This window comes from Chiloscyllium plagiosum, unplaced genomic scaffold (assembly GCF_037043375.1).
Source record: "Chiloscyllium plagiosum isolate Xiang-an unplaced genomic scaffold, Cpla_swu_hap1 HiC_scaffold_32, whole genome shotgun sequence".
Classification (NCBI taxonomy): Eukaryota; Metazoa; Chordata; class Chondrichthyes; order Orectolobiformes; family Hemiscylliidae; genus Chiloscyllium; species Chiloscyllium plagiosum.
The window spans coordinates 28,258,380-28,280,650 of record NW_028270170.1 but is presented as its reverse complement, the minus strand read 5'-3'; the positions used below and the strand labels follow the sequence as shown (position 1 = coordinate 28,280,650).

At 43.6% G+C, this 22,271-nt stretch overlaps 1 protein-coding gene across 3 annotated transcripts in view; it reads left to right on the top strand.

Annotated features, from left to right (window-relative positions):
- LOC122539947 (acid-sensing ion channel 2-like) overlaps positions 1–22,271 on the top strand; it is a 1,269,818-nt gene that overhangs the window by 777,629 nt on the left and 469,918 nt on the right. Inside the window, exons 1-2 of one of the 3 annotated variants that reach the window (XR_015752504.1) lie at positions 18,085–18,541; positions 19,106–20,003. The exons of 1 other annotated variant lie outside the window; for it this stretch is intronic. Coding sequence is in view for 1 of the 2 variants with exons in the window: in XM_087977878.1 (XP_087834004.1) it covers positions 19,380–20,003 (624 nt within the window). In the remaining variant the exon portion in view is untranslated. Of the gene's footprint in view, positions 1–18,084; positions 18,542–19,105; positions 20,004–22,271 lie in introns of those variants that run through there. One more of the 3 variants, XM_087977878.1, reaches the window with a different exon arrangement.

Here is a 22,271-nt window from a genome sequence, read left to right as displayed (position 1 = left end):
GATAATCAAGTAGCCTGCTTTGTTGTAGAAGGTGCTGAGTTCCTTGAGTGTTATTGGTGATACATTCATCGTGGGACCTTTGGTACTCTAGACTGTGCCTTGTAGATGATGAGAAGGCTTTGGGAATGAGGCAATGAGTAACTGACCAGAGGAAAACTAGACATTGACTTGGTGTTCTCGCCATACTATGTGACTTGCCCAATTTAATGTTTGGTTAGTGGGAAAGACAATCTGACTGAATGTTAAGGGAAAATGGTTAGATTCAATTTCCTGGTACTTGTCTGAAACGAATAGCATATGTCACTTAAAAAGCTAAGACCAAACGTGGTCCAGGTCTAGCTGCGTAAGGTCAAGGATTACTTCATCATCTATAGAATGTGTAATTCTCACCAAAAATATCCTCTTTCTGACATTATGATGGAGGGTAGGCCATTGATAAAGCAGCTGCCCTGAGCCATCACAGTGAAACAGTTTGAAACATAGTTATTAGTTAGTGCTCCAGGGAATGTTACATCTGAGACAGAGACCTTTCAATGTTCATGAGTTAATGTTATTTGTATTTCCCTTACTGGGAACTCCTAGAAAAATAAATGAAATAGGAACAAGAGTTGACAATACAGCCAGACAAGCTCACTCTGCTACTCAATACAATCATGGCTCCTCTGGCTTCAATTTCAACTTCTTACACTACGTCAGACAAACCAGCATGAAACTAGCCACCAGGATACATGAACACCAACTAGCCACCAAAAGACATGACCCACTATCACTATTTTTCATACATACAGAAAAAGAAGGACATCACTTTGACTGGGATAATACACACATCCTAGGAGAAATGAAACAAAGACACGCATGTGAATTCCTGGTGGCCAGACATTCCATCAATAAACACATTGATTTAGATCCCTTAAAAAAAACTGGAAATGACATCGCCCACCTTAAGAAACCAAGACCTATAAATAAAGAGGCGGGACATACCACCAGCACTTCACCAGAGACTCTCACTGATTGTTACCTCGTCATGGTGACAAAACGTCTGAAAACAAACCTTCCAGCTCAGCGAGCTAACTTGCATCCATTCTTACACACTCTCCATATCCTTGACTCCCTGTCAGATGAGAAAGACTGTTATTATCAGCCTTAGTTATATCCAATGATGGAGTCTTTACACCACTTTGGGGTGGAGAATTCCAAAGATTTACAATCCTTAGCGTGAAGGCATTTTCTCTTATTTCAGTGATCACCTTTTTTACCCTGCGACTGCTACACTCCAGTATTTTAGATCCTCAAACCAGGCAAAACAACCTCTCTGTCAAGTTCCTTCAAGTCTTGGAGGGTTCACTAAGATCACCGCTCATTCTTCTAAACACCAGAGATAATTGGCCAATTTACTCTGCATCACATCTTCGGACAACACCTAGGAAGCAGTCTAGTTACCACCTCCAGTGCACAATATCCTGATATGGGTCTTCAGCAATGTCTGCGTGGCCTTGCAGTCTACTAATGCTAGCACTACATCTGGAGTCTTTCCAATCAGTAGAGGTGTAGCAGGAATCAGCACAGATAATTGTGAACTTCTCTAGATGATATTGCACCCAGGACACACATCTCAAATGATCCATGCTACCTAGTATCAGCCATGGCACTGGCAGTGACAGGGATAACTTATCACTTTGTGAAATTTTGTGAAGACTCATCATTATGCCATTATAGACTCTCTCTTCCATCCAGCTGCAGGGTATCTTACAAGGTAAGACCAAGAGAACTACTATGCAGTTGGAGAAACATTTAATAATAATCTGGGATCTTAAGAGTAAAAAGGAACATATAAGATACTAGTTGAGAAATAAGTAATAGGAATAAATTTTTGACCTTGTTTGTCACATTCACTTATGCACATTGGTGAATATTTCACAATGAGTGGATAAGCATGGGTAGTATGTGAGAGAAATTTGAGAACTATAGATTAATGCACCATATTCACTCGGACTATCTATTCAGCAGTGATTGCGGTTGCAGGATCTCTTCTACTTAGTTGAAATTATCGTCTGTTCAAGGTTTATCTTTTGCAGATGCAGCTAACACCTGTTTGGCCTCAGGCTGATTGTTTCTGCGTTCAGTCTCCCCTTCAGCCACTTCCTAGGCCTGCTTTACAGTTATTCGTCTGAATTTTCAAAATACTGCAACATAATATTTAATATTGTTATCATTTTTGAGGTCCCTTTTTGGATTAATACTGAGGATTTTTGGAATTTTTAAGATAGTAAAATATTTGTTACAACATATATCTGCTCTCCCTGTGCCCCTCACGATTCACTATGTTGTTTCTATTGCAAATTTTGGACTCTGCACAAATTCATAAGATATCCCTAGTGGCCCAAATGTTATCTTTCTGGTGCAGAAATTCCTTTAAAAAATGTTAGGGCTGTGAGCTGGCGGAGAATATGTTGTGTTTCCCTGTGTGAACCTTGTTCCACCAGACAGTGTGATTATAATGATCACATAAAGCCTAGGTGCTAAAACAATGGGAGTCCTTCCAATTCTCTAATGGCACATAACTGATGAAAAGAGCAAGTATGGGCATGAGTTTCATCCTTAAAGCTCTACACTTTTGGGTAGACATTCACCCCGAAAAAGTAAGGAATGCTGTAATGTTGCCGCTTCTGTTTTAAATCCCTTTTGTGCCACACTGCAGGCTGGTAATCCAAAAGCTGCTTGAAATAAATTTAATCGAGTTCAGACATCCATTACCATAGGGAGAGTCATCACAGATATGCAGGAGGTCAGAAATGTGGCTTCATGAAGTACCAGAACTTTGAAATTGCCTGTTTGATGAACTCCTTGGAATTCATGAGTAACGATATTATGCTTCCTCTTTGGATAGACATGAAGTTGCAGAACAGGTGCCCCTATCCTTGTCATTTTGTGGCTGCTTAAGGGCAAATAAAATTCCCAAAAGAATGCCCATTCTATACAGAGACCAAATGTTTAAAAAGATAAGATATAAGTACAGAATTAGGCCATTCAGATCATTGAGTCTGATTCATCAATTCGTTCATTGCTGATATGTTTCTCCAGCACATTCTTCTGTCTTCTCCCCATAAGTCTTGATCCTATTAGGATCAATTAGGAACCTATCTATCTTTGTCTATCTATCTATCTCAAAACTATGAGCCTAGATATGAAAGGGCTTGGATTTTATAGTCACTGATAAGTAACAGCTCTCATTATAGACATTGAAAAAAAACTGCCCAGGCTGTAACATGGATTTGTCTCTTACTGAAGTTATGAGATTCTGGCACTAAGTTGACAGGTCAGGCGTTCAGAGAAAGTTATTTTAGTAAGAAGGAAAAGCAACCAATCATATTGAAGGATTCACACACACAGAAAATTTGGAAATAAAAGATATTGATTATTCTTCATTTTACATGAATCTTCAGTCAGTTCAGTTTTTACTTAATCTTTCCCAGAATTGGACATTGCTGAGTAGCCCAGCATTTGTTATCAATCTCTGATTACACTTGAGAAGTTGATGTGGGCCACCTTCTTAAAATTCTGCTGTTGGCAGCACGGTGGCACAGTGGTTAGCACTGCTGCCTCACAGCGCCAGAGACCTGGGTTCAATTCCCACCTCAGGCGACTGACTGTGTGGAGTTTGCACATTCTCCCCGTGTCTGCGCGAGTTTTCTCCAGGTGCTCCGGTTTCCTCCCACAGTCCAAAAATGTGCAGGTTAGGTGAATTGGCCATGCTAAATTGCCCGTAGTGTTAGGTGTAGGGGAATGGGTCTAGGTTGGTTGTGCTTCGGCGGGTCGGTATGGACTTGTTGGGCCAAAGGGCCTGTTTCCACACTGTAAGTAATCCACATAGTGTGGACACACCCAGAGTGCTGCTTCCAAAGGAACTTCCAAAATTTTAACTCAGCTACAGTAAAAGAACGGTGATAAATTCCGAGTCAGGGTAGAATGTGATTTGGACAGACTTTCCAAATGGTGGTGTTCCTTACATCCACTATCTTTGGAAATGCCATGTATTTGGAAGGTTCTGTTGAGGAGCCTTGGTGAGCTGCTGTATTGACTAATTGGTAAGACAGAGTGGTTGTACAAAATGATGTAATTCCCCTACCAGTTACGATAGTTTGTGGAGGCCTGACTCTTAGCCTTGCCTCACACATGATGGTAATGATGGCCTTCAATGTGTATTACCAACCAGTTGTCTCTATCCAAAGGAGAGGGATGTCTAGGGTCCATCCTAGACTGTGACTAATTACTGGCAAAGAATGGGACACAGTACATGGGATTAAGGTAGAAGATGAAATACCATGAACAACCTGTATTCCTCCAGGACCTTTTCCCAGTTGTTTGAGAGTTTGTTCAGTACTCTAGGCTTCGTGCTTCACCCCCCAACTCACTTTTAATGGCCCTTCAAACTCTCAATTTCAATTCAACAATTACACCCAACTCTATGCCACCTCCACTGACACAGCCATATCAAAGATGGTTATAGCTTTAATGGCTTCTTTAAGTTTTAATCACACTGTGAACTTTAAGGTCCCTGCTGACATAATTGTACAAAGTTAAAAATCATACAACACCAGGTTATAGTCCAACAGGTTTCTTTGGAAACATTAGCTTTCAGAGCGCTACTCCTTCATGGGGTGGTTGCAGAGATTAAGATCATGCCCACAGAATTTATAGCCAAAGGAGTCCAGTGTCATGGCGATGGAATACAGTAAACAATCATTCTGGGCCAACATGGCATCTATTGTTAATGTTCACTTGAGAATGTAAAGTTCTGAGATTTACATATGAAAGAACTGACACCAAAATGGTCATTTTAAAAGATGAGAGACTTAACAAACAATCCAGGTCTTTTTCAATATATAATTTCAGTTACATGACACTGTAAACGTTTGCTACAAATTCTACATCTTACGACCTTTACTCCACAACCACCTGATGAAGGAACAGCACTCCGAAAGCTAGTGCTTCCAAATAAATCTGTTGGACTATAGCTTGATGTTGTGTGATTTTTAACTTTGTACACCCCAGTCTGACACTGGAACCTCCAAGTCAAGATAATTGTAGTTTTTTAAAAAATTCAGCCAAGCATTCATGATAGCATATCACGCTGGGGAGGTGACAACATAGAGAACAATTGAAATCACATGACCAGATGTTACTTTTATTCTCTAACCTCAGGTTGTCAATCAACAGAAATATCAGTTTTTTTTAAACTGTCACCAATAGCTATAGCCTTTTGGTAAACTTAAAGAGCTGGGAATTTTTAAAAACTCTTCAGACCATAACAGACATATTTGGTCTTCAAGAAGATTTATATCTGACAACTTATTGCTCTTGCTATATACTTTATATCATGGAGCAATGCAAAGATTACATTAGTTTCATTCTGTGCAACATGCCTTATTCACAGTAGTCAAATGTAGAAATAATGATACTATAATGCTCATGTATGGATTAAAGCCCTTAAACCATTGAGTCAGTTTGAACTCGGAAATGAACTTGAATTTGAATTTCCATCCTGTGTGAATCCTATCCCATTCCTTTTTTCCTATTGGCAAAATTTGGATCTGTTGGAATGTGACTTCCACATCTGGGTCTTTCCCCCAATTTTTAAATGTCTTCCTTGTACCACAAAAACCCAGCCCAAAGACACTGTCTTCTGAAGTTCACATCTGCATTAACTATTTAATTATTTCCAATGTACTTCTCAATACCATTTTCAAAAACATGACAGGTGTTGAGATTCTAATTATATGTTTTGACATTAGTATCAATGAATCATCATGAAGTAATAAAAGTAATCTTCTTTGTCATTGCTGTGTTCTGCAGCCCTGTTTTATTTATTTTTAATTGAGCAGATATAAGATGATAAGTTTTTTTTCACATCAAATAAGGCTCTGCTCAGTATAATACAACCATAAACTGAAACTCAACAAAGGTTTTTAGAAATCACTAGTTAATTTTAACTTCATTGACTATTGATAAAATTATTTGTACATTGTTCATTTGTACAGATCAAAAATAACAATTATTGAGCTTTAGAAGAAATTGCAACTCGAAGGATATTCTTTGGATTATCTTTGCAGCTCTAAGTGTTACATATGCCACAGTGAGCCCATCCAACAAGTTCTGTAGGCTTGTTGTATGACAATATTCAGATCTGCAGGAAATGTCATGTTAGTTCCATTGTATTGAGCAGACTGACCACTGATTCAACCTGTTCCACCAGCTGTATGAACAAATGGTCTATGCTGTTGTCACTAAGAATTGGATAAAGTTAGGTTGCACAATTTCCAAGATATTTCCTGTCTACACTGAATATGTGCCAGGTTGGTAATAAAAATCTGCACTTGCCAGTTGCGCTTTGCTTGCTTTAAAGTTCCAGTCCCATGAGGAGGACTGGCAACAGTGTAATCAACTTTTGGGAGTTCAATCAGTAAAGTGAACATGTGATCTCTTGCCCTTGGGGGCTCCGACATGCTAGCCATCTCCACACCAATGTCGAATACCTTCTGCAGCTATGAATTATGATGAAACTAATGGTATACAGCGAATCATTTACTCTCTAATTTGGACGTTCTCACATATTTATATCTCATCTTTTGGTAAGTCATCCTGCTGCACATTGGACTGCTGTATTCCCTCTGCTCCAGCTGGCAATGATCAAATCACTGCCCTACAACACCATGGCCAAGTCAAGTTACTGAACGTCATTATATATGCTCCCAGTGGGCACTCATTGGACTGGCTCTCTGATGTTTGTACACAAGCCAATAATTTCTGTTGTGACACTTTGAAAGTCTTTATAATAAGGACAGTTTATACTTAAGCTCATTGCCTTAACTAAACCATTGTCCAAAATGATAATTCTGTGACCTCTTAGCTTTGATTAACTACAAGCAAACTCTGTGACCAGAACTGGCCTGGCCATATAAGAAACCCTGGCACCAGGCTTTAAAGGGTGCCATTTTGAATGAAACACAATTAAAGGTAATTTCCTATACTTCTTATATTCCTCTGTATTGAATGGGACACACTGGCAAAGTCATGGTTTGTGCGAGGCCCTTGGGCCAGGCCTGCCTGTGATGTCTCTAGTGCTGCCTGCTGCTTTGGGGCTGGCATTCTGAACAAGAATTGCTTGTTACAACCATGTTTTTTTTCCCCTAGTGCAACTTGACAGTTGAACTTAAAGCAACATGTTTGAAGATGTTTCTTGGCACTGATTATGTGGAGAACGAGTAGCGATAAAACAAAGTGACGGAAACAGCCACAGGAATGTGTGTAATATCAGCCCTCACTAACACTGCACCTCTCCACAATGAATTTCGGCAGTTTGTTCCACAAACTGAGCAGCTGCTGCCATCAGCTGTCTGTCTGCACAAGCCTCAGGGTGCTTGGGCAAGGGGAGCAGTGACAAACCCAAACTCAGCTAACCACTGGACTGTTTGTCTGGTAAAGTGCAAGTTTGAGGATTTCCTTCCACAGAGTATGATTAAACTACTTTTAAAATAGATCTAATATCTAATAGATTTTCATTATATTTTAATTAAAAATATGGGTTTTCATGTTGGAAGTAATAGACATCAATTTTGACTTGTTTTTAACACTTTTTAATAAAATGTCTATACATTTACCACATACAATCTATAACTCTCATCTTAGTTCCAAGAGTATATGATCAGTCAAGGTTTATTAATATCACTGTATTTTTGGGGAACTGCATATTCTTTCATGGATTCATACAGTGTAGAAAAGGACCTTCAACCCATTGAGTCTGCACCAACATAACTACCACTAAAGGTGCACTAATCCCAATTTCCTGTACTTGTCCCATATACTTGAATGTTATAATATTTTTTCTGGTCCCCACTATGTTCTCAGACAGTGCATTCCAGATTTCCATCACACACTGAGTGGAAAAAGTCTTTTTTCTCAAATCCCCCCTGAATCTCCTGCCCATTCCCCTAAAACCGTGCTCTGTCGTAATTGACCCCTCAACCAAGGAGAACAACTGTTCTCTACCCCTCATAATCTTAACCAACTCAATCATGTCCCCCCTCAGTGTTCCCTGCTCTAGAGAAAACGGTTCAAATCTATCTATTGTCTTCAAGGTTTGTGTAAAGATTTGTAGCTTGGGTGCCGATTGTCGTGGTTGTGGGCATGTTCGCCGAGCTGGGAAGTTGATTTGCAAATGTTTTGTCCCCTGTCTAGATGACATCTTCAGTACTTTGGAGCCTCCTGTGAATCGCTGCTGTACTGTGTCTTCTGGAACTTATTTGGTTCCATTTCTGCTGCTTCTGGTTGCCGGTTCCAGTTGTTCGTTGTAGTGGCTGGTATACTGGGTTCAGGTTAATGTGCTTATTGATAAGAATCCTTTCTATTCTCTCTTCAGAGCTCAATATCTCCATCCCAGGCAAAGTCCTGGTGAATCTCTTCTCAATCCTTTCTAGTGCTATCACATCATTCCTGTAGTGAAGTGACCCTAATTGCACAAAGTGCTCCAGCTGTAGCCTGACTAATGCTCTGCACAACACCAGCATTACCTCCTTGCTCTTATACTCTATGCTGAAAAATGTGTCGCTGGAAAAGCGCAGCAGGTCAGGCAGCATCCAAGGAGCAGGAGAATCGACGTTTCGGGCATAAGCCCTTCTTCAGGAATGAGGAAGGTGTGCCAAGCGGGCTAAGATAAAAGGTAGGGAGGAGGGACTTGGGGGAGGGGCGTTGGGAATGCGATAGGTGGAAGGAGGTTAAGGTGAGGGTGATAGGCCGGAGAGGGGGTGGGGGCGGAGAGGTCGGGAAGAAGATTGCAGGTCAAGAAGGCGGTGTTGAGTCCGAGGGTTGGGACTGAGATAAGGTGGGGGGAGGGGAAATGAGGAAGCTGGAGAAATCTGCATTCATCCCTTGTGGTTGGAGGGTTCCTAGGCGGAAGATGAGGCGCTCTTCCTCCAGGCGTCGTGTTGCCATGGTCTGGCGATGGAGGAGGCCAAGGACCTGCATGTCCTTGGCGGAGTGGGAGGGGGAGTTAAAGTGTTCAGCCACGGAGCAGTTGGGTTGGTTGGTGTGGGTGTCCCAGAGGTGATCTCCAGCATCTGCAGTCCTCACTTTCTTATACTCTATGCCACAATTGATGAAAGCAAGTGTCCCATACATCTTCTTAACTATCCTATTCACATGCTCTGCTGACTTCAAGAATCTGTGAATAATTAACTCAAGATCTTCAACTTCATTTGAGCGAGGCCACAGGATATCTGCTAGTAAAGTATGTTAAGCACAGATCCTCTAAGTGTCTATTCCTGTATCGCAGCACTTTCTAATCTTTTTAAAAAAATCAAACTTTTGCTGTAACAGTCTGTCATGATTTTAACCACTTAACATAAGCTCATTCATCTCATGAAATTTAATTTATAAATTATATAACTTATCCAATTGTTTTTGCAATTGATTGGGTTGTATAGCTTTATGCCATCTTAATTTCTTTCAGCTATTAAACAATTTATTTTCACTGTGCTTAACTCATAGTATTTTATTGAAAAAATAGAAGGCTCTTCTAATCAATTCATTCAGATAGGTAAAGTCAAATTGATTATACTGTCATTTTTTTCTGAGAAATTGAACAGGATTAAAAGAAAGTAGAACAAAAGAAAGATAGAAAAACTTATTTTTATATAGCTCTCATGAAGACCGTTGGTCTTCTTTAAGTATTTTACAGTCAATTAAATACCTTTGAAGTGTAGTCACTGTCATGATTTTGAAAACAGCCATGTGTGTATAACCAACTCCTCCAGCCAGCAATAACAACAGATAATCTGTTTCTGTGTAGCCAAATGAGGGATAAATATTCTCCAGAGAACTACACTGCTCCTACTCAAAATAGTACCATGTGATCTCTTACATTACCCTAACTGGCTAATGGATCCTTATTCACAATATCTCATCCAAAAGGTGGTATCTCCGACAGCGCAATACTGCAAAAGTGCAGCACTCTTAGTACTGCACTGGAGTGTAAGCCTCAACTTTTGTGCTTAACTCCTGGAATGGAACTGGAACGTAGTGATTTGAAAACACCCTAAAATTAATATTATTAATTTGTGCAGGAAGGCCAGAATCCTGAGGATTCTGGTTCCAACGGGCGTCTGATCCTTTCTTCAAGTTGCTGTGTTCTGCCAGAAATGCCCTTTTCCTACTCATGCACTATCAAAAGAATGGTGACTGCTGGGGTTATATCATTTACAAATGTTCTGTTAGCCTTTCTGTGTTATGCCCCATTCTAGGTGCTATGACTGCTGAGGAAGATTGACCAGTAGAATAGAGTCTGAACCTCAACCAATAGCCACCACTTCCAATCCGACTCAAGCTTTTGAACAGAAGCCAGAAGCCAGGGACTGCACAATGTTGTGACCCAAGATTTTTTGCCCGATCTTGTTTATTATTATGGAACAATTTAAAACTGCATGAGCGATGAACTTTTTAAGAATTCCATGGTGCACTTTTTCATGAAAATTTATGTTGAGTAGAGATTTCATAAATTGTCAAACTCAACAACAGATCTCCAAGAACATAGGCTGAATTTAAAGCAGCAAGAACCTGATATCTAGGAATACCATGGCTCATTGCTACAGACAGCAGGAAATGACTGATAATTTGGATCACCATGCAGAGGGACAGCTTGGTGGTTGTAAAGGAGCAAAGGTGAATTGGGTCTACTTCAATCCCCTGTCTCATGGATATTACCTCAGAGCACATACTCATAAAACTGCCAAATCTGAACATCACACTCAATATTGGCAGACCAACTCCTTCCAAATAATCCTGTAGCTGAGGAATCCATTTCACAGTCCTTTTAAACTATCCACCTCTGTGCAATGTGCACTTGTTTCTCAAGATAGGTTTTCCAAGGTTTCAAAATCTGAAAATGCTAAGCAACAAGGGATGGTGGATCAGCATCCTCATATCATGGAATCTCATTTGATTGTTCTCAAACACGAGAATAGTTTTTTTTTAATGAATACAGTAACAATAGTCGTCCAATCAGTCCCTTCAGTTCGACCATGGTTGAGACACATGCCTCACCACCATTTACCAACATTAGTTCTTTATCCCTTGAAACCTGTACTTTAGACAAAATTATTTCTGTCTTAAAAGCATGAAATGGCCTTGCATTCACAGCCTTTGTTTGGGAGAATTCCACACTTTTACTGTCCTTTGTGTGTAAAACAGTTTACCCATGTCCCCCTGAAATGGCCTGAGTCAAATCTTGATTATGCTTATTTAGTTTATTCGCATCTACTCTATTATAATCTTTTCACATGTTAAAAACCCCATAAAGATCATCCCCCATTCTTCTGTAGCTGAAAGAACATGAACTAAGCTTAATTCAATGCTTTTAAGCGATAGTATCATTCTGATGGATCTGCCCTGCAACCAGTCCAGCAAGGCCAGTCCTGAAGTGTGATACTCAAAACTGAATACAGAACTCCATTACTGCAGCATTTTCTCTCATTTGTAATCCAGCCTTCTGAGATAATGATCAACATTCCTTTACCTTTCTAACTGCTTATTGTACTTGCCCCCTTGTTTCAAATAATTTGTACACTTGAATTCACAAATCTCTACACCTCCACAGTCCCTTGTTTCTCACCATTTTAGAAAATACTCCAATTTATTTTGCTGAGGTTTATACTGAATAGTTTCACAGTTCCCCACAGTAAACACCATCTGTTACTATTTCTCCGAAACACTTTCCAGTCCCTTTGAAACTTGCTATTCACTTCTGCACTACATAATCTCTCTCCAGATTTCATGCCACATTAAAATAGGGATATGCAACTTTTTATTTATTTGTACAAGTCACTTAACAAACATGGTGAAAGGCTGATCAAATCACAAGGACCATCAATTGACACATCTTGCAGATCTGTGCATATAACTTTATTCTCATACTCCATTTCCAACTTCTGAACTTAGACCCAGTATTATGTTACTAACCAGAATTGTGCATTGTTTACTTTTGAGCTATGTCCTGGTTTATCGGAAGCATTCATAAACCATAAATTGATAAAATACAGGAGTGGCTATAACATGTGCACGTTACAAACAGAAGTATTCCAGTAGTGTAGTTATTACAATTGCAGTCTCATATTTATTCTGATGCATTTGTACCTGAGCAAAGAATCACACAACTCCTATCTCCCATCTGCTTGCAGCTGTTGATTGGAATAGATATTACAGTCACGGGCTATGATAATCCACTGAGAAAATCGTTAGCATTATGCCCGTCAATCCCATTCACCCAGTTACCCCGGGAGAATTTGTGGGCTCAAAAGGAGGGCAAGTATGCAGCAGATGGGTGCAAAGGCCTTTGCTGATGGGCATCTGCCCACAATCGGAAAACCCAACAGGAGAAGGGATGTTACTCAATCATGCTTCAGATTCCATGCAATCTTCCTCTGGAATCTTGGAGAAAAAATTTGATGGAGAATTGCAATATTCTTTCGGTGACTGGTGACTTCACTGTTGATTTATAACATCTTTATGCAGGAAATACTGGGTGATTAAAAAAAGAAATCAACACATATAAAAATGGTTTGTTTTGTCCCAGCCAATGCTACATAGGAGGAAAATGTTTCCAATTAAAATAAAGCTTGGAGAATTGATTAATTTCTAAGCTATCAGACAGTAGAAACATCTTTCACAGAATTCTAACATGGCTGAACTGAGGGTGTCAATTATTTATGAAGGAACTGCTCTTGTGGTCGGCTTGGTGAGAGAAGCCAATCTTGATTTTAATGCTTCAGGTGTGGCTGAAGCAAGTGAAATTAAATAGTGTAAACTGAGCAAGATCAGGGATCATAAAAACTGCTCATGCAGTTGAGAAAATGCCTGTGTTATCAACTAAATGGTTGATAGGAAAACCAGTGAACAAATGCTTGGAGTGATCAGAGAAAAGAAACAATCATTATTTCTGAAGATTCAAATAGGTGTCTGATATTCAGTTAAATGTAGCAAATGCCCCTTAAAAATAGCTTTGCTGCCTAAGATAAGACTAAGAAACAGCTAGGTTATGGTGGAAGCAGATGAAAAATAAGTATACGTTAATGCAAAATAAATTGCCACGATGAGGATTCTTCATCTCAGGTTTCAGCTAAATCTAAATTAAGTTTCAAACTGAACAAAGTTTCAAAATGTGTATTGTGACTAAATGTACACTCGCAAAAATATCAGTGATCTCAAACACTATACCATACAGTAGACAATCAGAAGATCTGTGCTTTTCCCCTTCCCGTTGAGATGGAATTGCATATTCTGTGGTTATAAGGTCAGGCAGCACATAGTCTCTTGCTCAATTAAGCCTTCCTTAAATGACAGCTTATGGGCAATGAAACTGCCTCTTGCCTATTATTTACAGAATTGTTCAACACTGAAGTAGGCCATTCAGCCCAGCATGCCTGTGCTCATTCCTTAAAAGAGGACCCAATTAGTCCCACTGCCCTGTTCTTTTCCCATAGCCATATATTTTCTTCCTTTACAAGCACACATCTGACTTTATCTTTAAAATTACAATTGACTCTTATTCCAAGACTCTTCCACAACTTTATATCATTCTGATTATTTGCTTGCAGCACTCAGGTGGTGTATGTACAGCACATTATGCTTCATCACTTCTGCTGTTAATTTTGTTTGTAACCCTGTAAAGCAAAGTAATTCATGCACACACATGTGATAATGCTAGAAATAAAAGGACAGCACCATACCAGCAGTTCTCTATCAAAATTTGACTATTTTTGTACAGCACAATAAGGCATGAAAAAGAGGCAGAGGAATTTTGATTTTGAGATGCAGAGCCATGTGAACAACAGGAAAAAGGACATATTGGAAATTCTATACATTGAGCGGTTATCCACCCCATAACATCAGTTATGGGGGCCCACGGTCTCAATATAGCTCTGTCAACCTCTTAGAGCTACCAATCTCACAACTTTGAGTTAAAGCAATTGAATATTGGTACTCAAATTCTTGTGCAGTGATAGTTTGTTTTATACTTTTGAGAGCAAACGTTGCATTATTATCAAACACAGGACAAAGGAAAGTTTGAGCACCAATGGATTCATTTGAATCTGAATTGCATTCTTGTCAATTGCTCACAAATTTGAATCAGGATCAGATTTCCAACTTGGAATAAGAATTTCCCATGTATCCTTATCCCCTGGATCTGGTCTTCTTGTTATGGAATATCGAAGTATCCTTGAATCCAGCAGCTTAGAAGATCATCAAAGAAACTGCACACCCTTTTCCAAAAGAGTGCGGTATTCTCTAGTTTTCATATCCAGCAGACATTTGGAAAGCTATTGTGAAAGGTTAAGTATGTGAGCTATGTGAGGGAGTAGGGTGAGAGGTGGGTGGATAGTAAGGTGCCAAGTTGATAGGGTACCAGGTGAATGGAGTAGTGTTTTGGGGAGGTTGTGGATTTGGTTAGGAGGGATGTCAGGTTCAGTGAGAGAGATGGTTGGGTCAGAAGGCATAGTGTTGTGTAGGCTTTTGTTGGGGAGAGGGTATTAATGGGGGATTGTTGGCTAGGGGCAGGCAGATATTCAGTCAGTTCAGGTTGGGGGTGGGGTTTGAGTTGGATTGGAGTGGTATGTCTAGGTAGGGGTAGAGGCAGTTGTATTGGATCGGGTTTGGTGGGGTGATGGCAGTGTTGTCAGGTGAGGGGAGGTGGAGTCAGTTCTGGCTGGAGTCAGGTTGTATCTGGGTGAGTGTTTGTGTCTAGGGTGGGGTATTGTGGCCAGAGGGAGCAGAATATCAGTTGGGTTGCAGTTGAAGGGGCAGGGTGAGTGGTGAACTGGGGTTTAGTTTAATAGTTATCCAGTAGTGAGTTTTTAATCCTTTAAACTTTATTGGGTGACATTTACAAATGTGTTGGTATGCACCGAAAGCTCCCAGTCTAAAGGTCTTTATTTGTGGAGCTCCAGGAGCACTGGAGATTTCTATTGGAATTTCCTTTCCGCTGTTTTTAATTGGGATTTCCACATGGAGACCTCAAGTAGCCCCAACCTACGTTGTTGGACCGATTTTCAGACCATCTGATTGTCGAGGCCCATGTTGAATGTGTTCTCAGCTCTCATTTACCGTTAATTTGGTAACGCCGTGGGGAGAAGAGATTAGCCATTTGAGGCAGTTTAAAGACCTCTACATTTCTAATCAAATGCAACCCATTGCCTTTTGTAGCGTGCAAGTGACTAATGGGGGTGCTTAGCGACAGTTCGGCGTCAGGCAGAGAGTGATTGTTAATATCCAACAGCTTTATTTTTAAAAATGTCAGCAGGCAAGCTCTACTGGGTTTTTTTTCCAGAGCACAGATCTACACAAAAGCCTCGGGTGAGAATCTATGACTCAGAGCTGGGATTTACAGAAGGAAAGCGGCTGGCTCAATCACAGAACAAGTCCAATATTTGCCCAGGTCCAATACTTGCCTCAGGAGAAGTCCCGCGATATCCTGGCTGGCTGCTTGAACCGTCCAGGAACACACTTTCATTTTCTCAGTGACAAAATTTCACTGAGATGCTGGCCACAGTTGTTTCATCACTAGGAGATGATGGGAGGCAAATTAAATGAGCAATTCATGGGAGTCCCCTCTCTCCATTAAAAACGTAAACCTGTACAATTTTTTAAAATTTCAAAAATATGCTTTATTCAAAAAATCTTTGCACATGTACAGAGTCACAAATACAGTTCCATTCTGTATAGTAGCACGTCAAGGAATCAAACAAACGTTGGAGTTTGACACTATCCAGACAAACCAAAAGCATCTCTCACACCAACAATCTGTATCTGAATGCTTTGGAAGCACCAGGGACAACAGTCAGTGCAGGACACAAGATATTCTACACACGAGCTGAGAGAATGCAAACTGAGAGAGGATTAGGATTGGGATGGAGGGGGCTGCTGCTCGAGTCTCACTGTCTGTTAGGGCAGAGAATGGGGAGAGAGGTTTGGCTGGGGATGGGGTGAGGGAGTGTGGCTGGGGTGGGGGAGGGTGGCTAGGGTTGGGGTGGGGGAGTGTGGCTGGGGCTGGGGTTGGGGTGGGGGAGTGTGGCTAGGGTTGGGGATGGGGAGAGAGGTGTGGCTGGGGCTGGAGATGGGGTGGGGGGAGTGTGGCTGGGGCTGGGGTGGGGGGGAGTATGGCTGGGGGTGGGGGGTTAGGTTTAGTTGGAGCTGGGAGGGGTGTGGAGAGAAAGAGAGAGAGAGAGAGACCTGTACCTGGGGGTGGGGAGGGGGGGGGGGCAGTGGGTTGCACAGAGACTTCTACCTGGGGGTGGGGGGGGGGGGTGGATTGGGACTGGGGAGACAGACCTGTACCTGGGCGTGGGGGGGATTGGGGTTGGGGAGAGTGACCTGTACCTGGGGGTAGGAGGAGTGGGGTTGGGGAGAGGGATCTGTACCTTGGGGTGGAGCAGGAGTGGGATGGGAGAGGGACCTGTACCGGGGGTTGGAAGGGGAATGGGGTTGGAGAGAGACCTGTACCTGGGGGTGGGGGGAGAGTGGGGTTGGAAAGGGACCAGTACCTGGGAGTGGGGAGAGGGGGTGGGGAGAAAGACGTGTACCTTGGGGGAGAGGGGGGAGTGGGGTTGGAGAGAGACCTAGACCTGGGGGTGGGGAGGGGTAGAGTTGGGTTGGGGAGGGACCTGTACTGGGGCTGGGTGGGGAGTGAGGTTGGTGAGGGACCTGTACCGGGGATGGGGGGGCAGGGGGAGTGGGTTGGAGAGAGACCTGTACCTGGGGATGGAGGGTTGTGGGGGTGGAGAGAGATTTGTACCTGGAGATGGGGCTGTGTGTGGGTGGAGACAGGCCTGTACCTGGGGAAGGGGGTGTGTGGGGTTGGGGAGAGACCTGTACCTGGGTGTGGGGGTGGGGGGTGGTGGGGTTGGGGAGGGACCTGTACCTGGGGGTGGGGGGTAGTGGGGTTGGGGAGGGACCTGTACCTGGGGGCGGGGGGAGTGGGTTGGAGAGAGGCCTGTACCTGGGGGTGGGGGGTTGGAGTGGGGTTGGGGAGGGACCTGTACCTGGGGGTGGGTGGGGAGTGGGGTTGGGGAGGGACCTGTACCTGGGGGTGGGTGGGGAGTGAGTTTAGAGAGAGACGTGTACCTGGGGGTGGGTTGGGGAGGGACCTGTACCTGGGGGTGGGGGGAGTGGGTTGGAGAGAGACCTGTACCTGGGAATGGGGGGTTGTGGGGTGGAGAGAGACCTGTACCTGGAGATGGGGGTGTGTGGGGTTGGGGAGGGACCTGTACCTGGGGTGGGGGGGTGGAGTGGGGTTGGGGAGGGACCTGTACCTGGGGGTGGGTGGGGAGTGCGGTTGGAGAGAGACCTGTACCTGGGGATGGGGGGGTAGGAGAGGGGTTGGAGAGAGACCTGTACCTGGGGGTGGGGGGCAGGGGGATTTGGTTGGGTAGGAACCTGTACCTGGGGGTGGGGGGCAAGGGGAGTGGGTTGGAGAGAGACCTATACCTGGTGATGGGGGGGGGGGGGGGGTGAGGGTGGAGAGAGACCTGTACCTGGGGATGGGAGTGTGTGGGGCTGGGGAGGGACCTGTACCTGGGGTGGGGGTGGGGTTGGAGAGAGACCTGTACCTGGGGATGGGGGAATAGGGTTGGAAACATACCTGGGGGGGGGGGGGGAGATGGACAGAGACCTATATCTGAGGTTGGGGGGGGGGAGTGGGGTTGGAGAGAGACCCCTAACTGGGGGTGGGGCATCTGTGTGAGACTGGGGTCTCTCCCCATCCAGCGGCAGGGACCAGGCGCTGCCTGTTGACCGCACCCAGGCTCCATCTGTTACCGCAGTCTACAGGAGCAGCGATGAACTTGTTGAATTCTCCCCCCGTCCGCTCCTCAGGGAAGACCCAGGAAATGTTAAGCAGCGAAAAGGTTAACATGACAGGAGCCTTGCTTCTTTAAAAAGAATTGTCTTGGCTCTGAATTAATTATTAGGCACTGCCAGCCGATTGGCGAGGGCGCTCCATGCCCTTTCTTACCATTGGCTGATGCCAATTCCCCCCTTCCCCCACAAATCCTTGTTACACATTTGCCTGGCACCTGGCTCCTTCATTACAAGGGGATCTTCAAAGTGAAGGAGAAGCGCACCTCGGGGCTGGGGAAATGGAAGTGTGCTGTAGGCATGGAAACAAGTGAAGCCAGTTTCCTCCCCGGTGCCTCCCTCCGCCGGCCAACACTGAGGTGCTGCTGAGTGAGGGACAAGCAATGAGCGCAGCGCAGCCTCAGCACTCGGAGCGCCAAGTTGTCATGATGAAGACAGCAAGCTGCACGGAGCACGGACGGGAAGCCAAGTGTGGAGACAGAGAACTGCTCATTACTTAAGGAATCTATCAAAGTGCAAACTGAGTGCTGCGATGGAGAGGAAGGGGTATGCACTAAGCTTAGCCCCCGCGGTTTGGAGCAGCATGGATTGCACTGGATGCCAGGCAGTTTCTGTGCCTTTGAAGTCAGCGGCATGAGTCCGTGTGAGTACATGTCCATCTGTGTGTGTGTGTGTGTGTGAGAGAGAGAGATAGAGAGAGATAGAGGGGGAGAAAGAGAGAGAGAGAGAGAGACCGTGTTGGAAAGACTGTGTTAGAGTGTGTGTATTTGTGAGACTGTGTTAGAGATTGTGTTTGAGAGTGTGTATTTGTGTCTGTGTGTAAGAGAGAGAGATGGGAGAAACTGTATTAGAGTGTGTGTGTTTGTTCTATGTGTGTGTGAGAGAGACTGTGGGAGAGACTGTTAGAGTGTGTGTGTGTGTGTGTGAGACCGTGTGTTAAGAGTGTGGGAGTGTGTGTTTGTGTCTGCGTGTGATAGAGAGGCTGTGTGTGTTAGAGTGTGGGAATGTGTCTGTGTGTGTCAGAGACAGGCTGTGTGTGTTTGTGTCTGAGTGTGTGTGTGTATGTTAGAGTATGTGCGTGAGTGTGTGAATGAGAGAGGGTGAAATACGAGGGTACGTACCAACCGGGCACAGTAAGATCCCAGGCTCAGTTGCAGAGCCGTTGAGTCAAGTTGATGAAATACAAAAGGGATTTCTTCTCTTCCAGATGGAACTCGCGCATCTATAACATTAAGGCTGACGGTCCGTTTGGGGAAAAGTTGTAGCGGAAGCTCGCTGCCCCCTGCCCCTCCGGGGGGGGCTGCTCACCTTCATCCTCGCAGAGACTCCTGCACCCGGAGGGGGGTATTTTTAATGTAGTTCCACCTCCCTCTCCGCCAGCCCTGTCCGCCGAGCCCCCACCGTGGACTGGATGTGGGCAAGCGGCTCTGCGTTGTGCCCTTGTGGAAGTTGCGGCTGTCGGAGTGACACACTGGCGAGTGATGGCCTTGGAGGGTGCCCAGGGAGCCAGAGGGGGTCGTGGCCACCCGGAGAGAGTGGCAGCCGGCCGGCGGCGAGGCGGGCCCCAGGGCACGAGGGAGATCACTGCCGCCTTTGTGAAGCAGGCGAAAATCCACGGGGTGAAGTACGTCTGCTCCCAGCACTACTCCCTGCATCACCGGGTCGTCTGGTTCCTGGCGTTTTGCACCTCGCTGGGTTTCCTGATCTCCTGGTCGTCCAACCGGTTCCTGTACCTGCTGTCGTTCCCGTCTCACACCCGCTTCCACATGGAGTGGACCAAGGAGCTGAACTTCCCCGCCCTCACCATCTGTAACAATAATCCGATCCGTTTCTACCAGCTGACCAAAAGTGACCTGTACTACGCGGGCCAGTGGCTGGGGCTGCTCACTGAGAACCGCACCGCCCGGCCCCTGGTCATCGAGCTCATTAAAGAGGAAAGGCAGCAGTGGTTTCAGAAACTTTCCGATTTCCGCCTCTTTCTGCCGCCCCGCACTTTCGAGGGCATCAGCCTGAATTTCATGGACCGTCTGGGTCACCAGTTGGATGACATGCTCCTGTCCTGTAGATACCGAGGGGACTTGTGTGGGCCGCAGAACTTTACCTCAGTGAGTCTCTCGCCATTTCGTCCTTTTTCTTTTTAAACTTCTTTTCGTAAATTTGGAAATTTTTATTTGACATGACGCTGGGTCTCATCAAAGTTTGCGTTGGAGTCTGGTGCGTGCGGTTTTTATCAAATGAAGTCCCGAATGGGTTCCAAGTGTTTATGTGTCTGCTTGAAATCACTAACTTGCCACATCTTGGGTTTTGAGTTATTTCACACCGTGTGACCCGTAGTGAACGTCGCTGAACTTTAAATGCAAATATAATAGTCGTGTTGTCCAAGAGCGTTGAGTTTGATGGCTTTAACATGAGGTATTCGAAGCTGAATGTTTAAAGGGATTCTGGCAAAATTCGGATCAGAAACCGTTTAGTGTGGATATTTCAGAACTTGTCTGTGTTTCTTGGGCGGGCCCTTCCCTCTAAACCAGAAACTTCAGACTCCGGGAGGTGATGGCTAATGGTATGAAAAGAAGTTGATGATCCTTCCAATGTGATAGATGGTGAAGTTAGATGCCTGGTCAGCCATGCTACACGCAGAGAGCAGTCCCAAACTGCAAGCATGTGCTTTGAAAAACAACAAATGCTGGGGATCACAGTGGGTCAGACAGCATCCATAGGGAGAGAGAAAGCTAACATTTTGAGCCTGGATGACTCTTCATCAGAAACCCTCATCAGAGTCATCTAAGACTGGAACTGTTGGCTCTCTCCATGGATGCCCCTAATCTGCTGTGATCTCCAGTATTTATTGTTTTCAGTACAGACCCCAGCGTTGGCAGTAATTTGCTCCTATGGCATGTGTTTTGTCTGCTTCATGGGAAAGGTTTAAGTCTAAGTAAACCTGTGAACCAAGAAGAACATTCCAGATAGCCTTAATTGTTGGGAAGGATTTTGTGAGCACATTAATTCCACTTCACGATTGTGAAGCTGATTGCTAGGCCACATAATTAATAATGACAAACAAACCATTAGCTGGATTCCTGGGATCAAACTGGACATGACATTCCATGTTATACTTATTGTTAATCATATATCAAATAAATCACAATATTTGCTTAGCGCAGCTTCTTAGCGACTTGAGGTGAACTAGGTTCTTTAAAAAAACACAATAAAAGTAAATACAATGGATGTTGGAGACTGGAATCAAAATAGAAAGTGCTGGCAAATCTCTGCAGATGTGGTATCATCTGTGCAGAAACAGAGTCAATGTTTCGGGTCCAACCACTCTACTTCAGAACACCTTCTTTACAATTGCAAGGTAGAGTCGTTGGATGCAGAACATTAACACTATTTCTGTCACCAAAGAATCTGCCAGAACTGCTGGGTTTCTCTAGCACTTCCTGTTTGTATCTTAAAACTAGTCTGCTTACTATAGAAAACCCCAAAACCGTGCACTCTACAAACAGTTTCAATATTTCCGTACTGCTAATTAGGAAAGCCTAGGCTGCAACAAACCTAAACTATTGTGATATCAATGAATATGGATTGTGAAAATAATATTTTTATGTAGACACAGACTGTGGTGTCAGATGTCATGGCAGTTTATTACAAACAACTGTCACAAATAATATTTCTGGTCACACTACTAGCATATCAATGCTCTTTTAATACTGTATAGAGAATATACACTTGACACATCCCACGGTTAGACAAGGAGTAGGTGTATGATATAGATGGCAAGTCAGGCTAGCAGCATGATGTCATTGTGAAGGTAGAAACTAAAACTATGTATTCCTGCAGTCTTCACATGGCAATTGCACTTTTTGGACAAATGATTAACACGTTTGTATCCAGTTCCTCTTCTATCTTTTAAAACCTTCAGCTCATTCTTAAAGTGACAGATTTTTTAACAATGATACAAATTTGTTAACTTCCTTATGATCTAATTGCTCAGCTTGATTTCCATTAAGTCTATGCTGGCTGAGGCAGTGTTTGGTGAAGCCAGAATTCTGACTCATATTCACATCGAGAATGATGGCATGGATGTTTCCTGTCACTCTCAATTTAATATTTTTACACAATATGATCTTCTGGATTAGTTTGACATGTTTAGCAATCCTATGAAGTGGGCATAAAGTGACTATGGAGATGCTTGGTGAAGCAAATTAAAATATCCCACTGATGCAGTAGAGGGTGCTCTTCTAATTGAAGTGTGGACACCTTGTTAGGACAATGCAAAGGAAGTGTCATAATCTGCTTCCCATAAAATAAAAATATAAATATTGAAAACAATAAGACAATGGAATCATATAATAGTTACTGCACAGAAAGGGGCC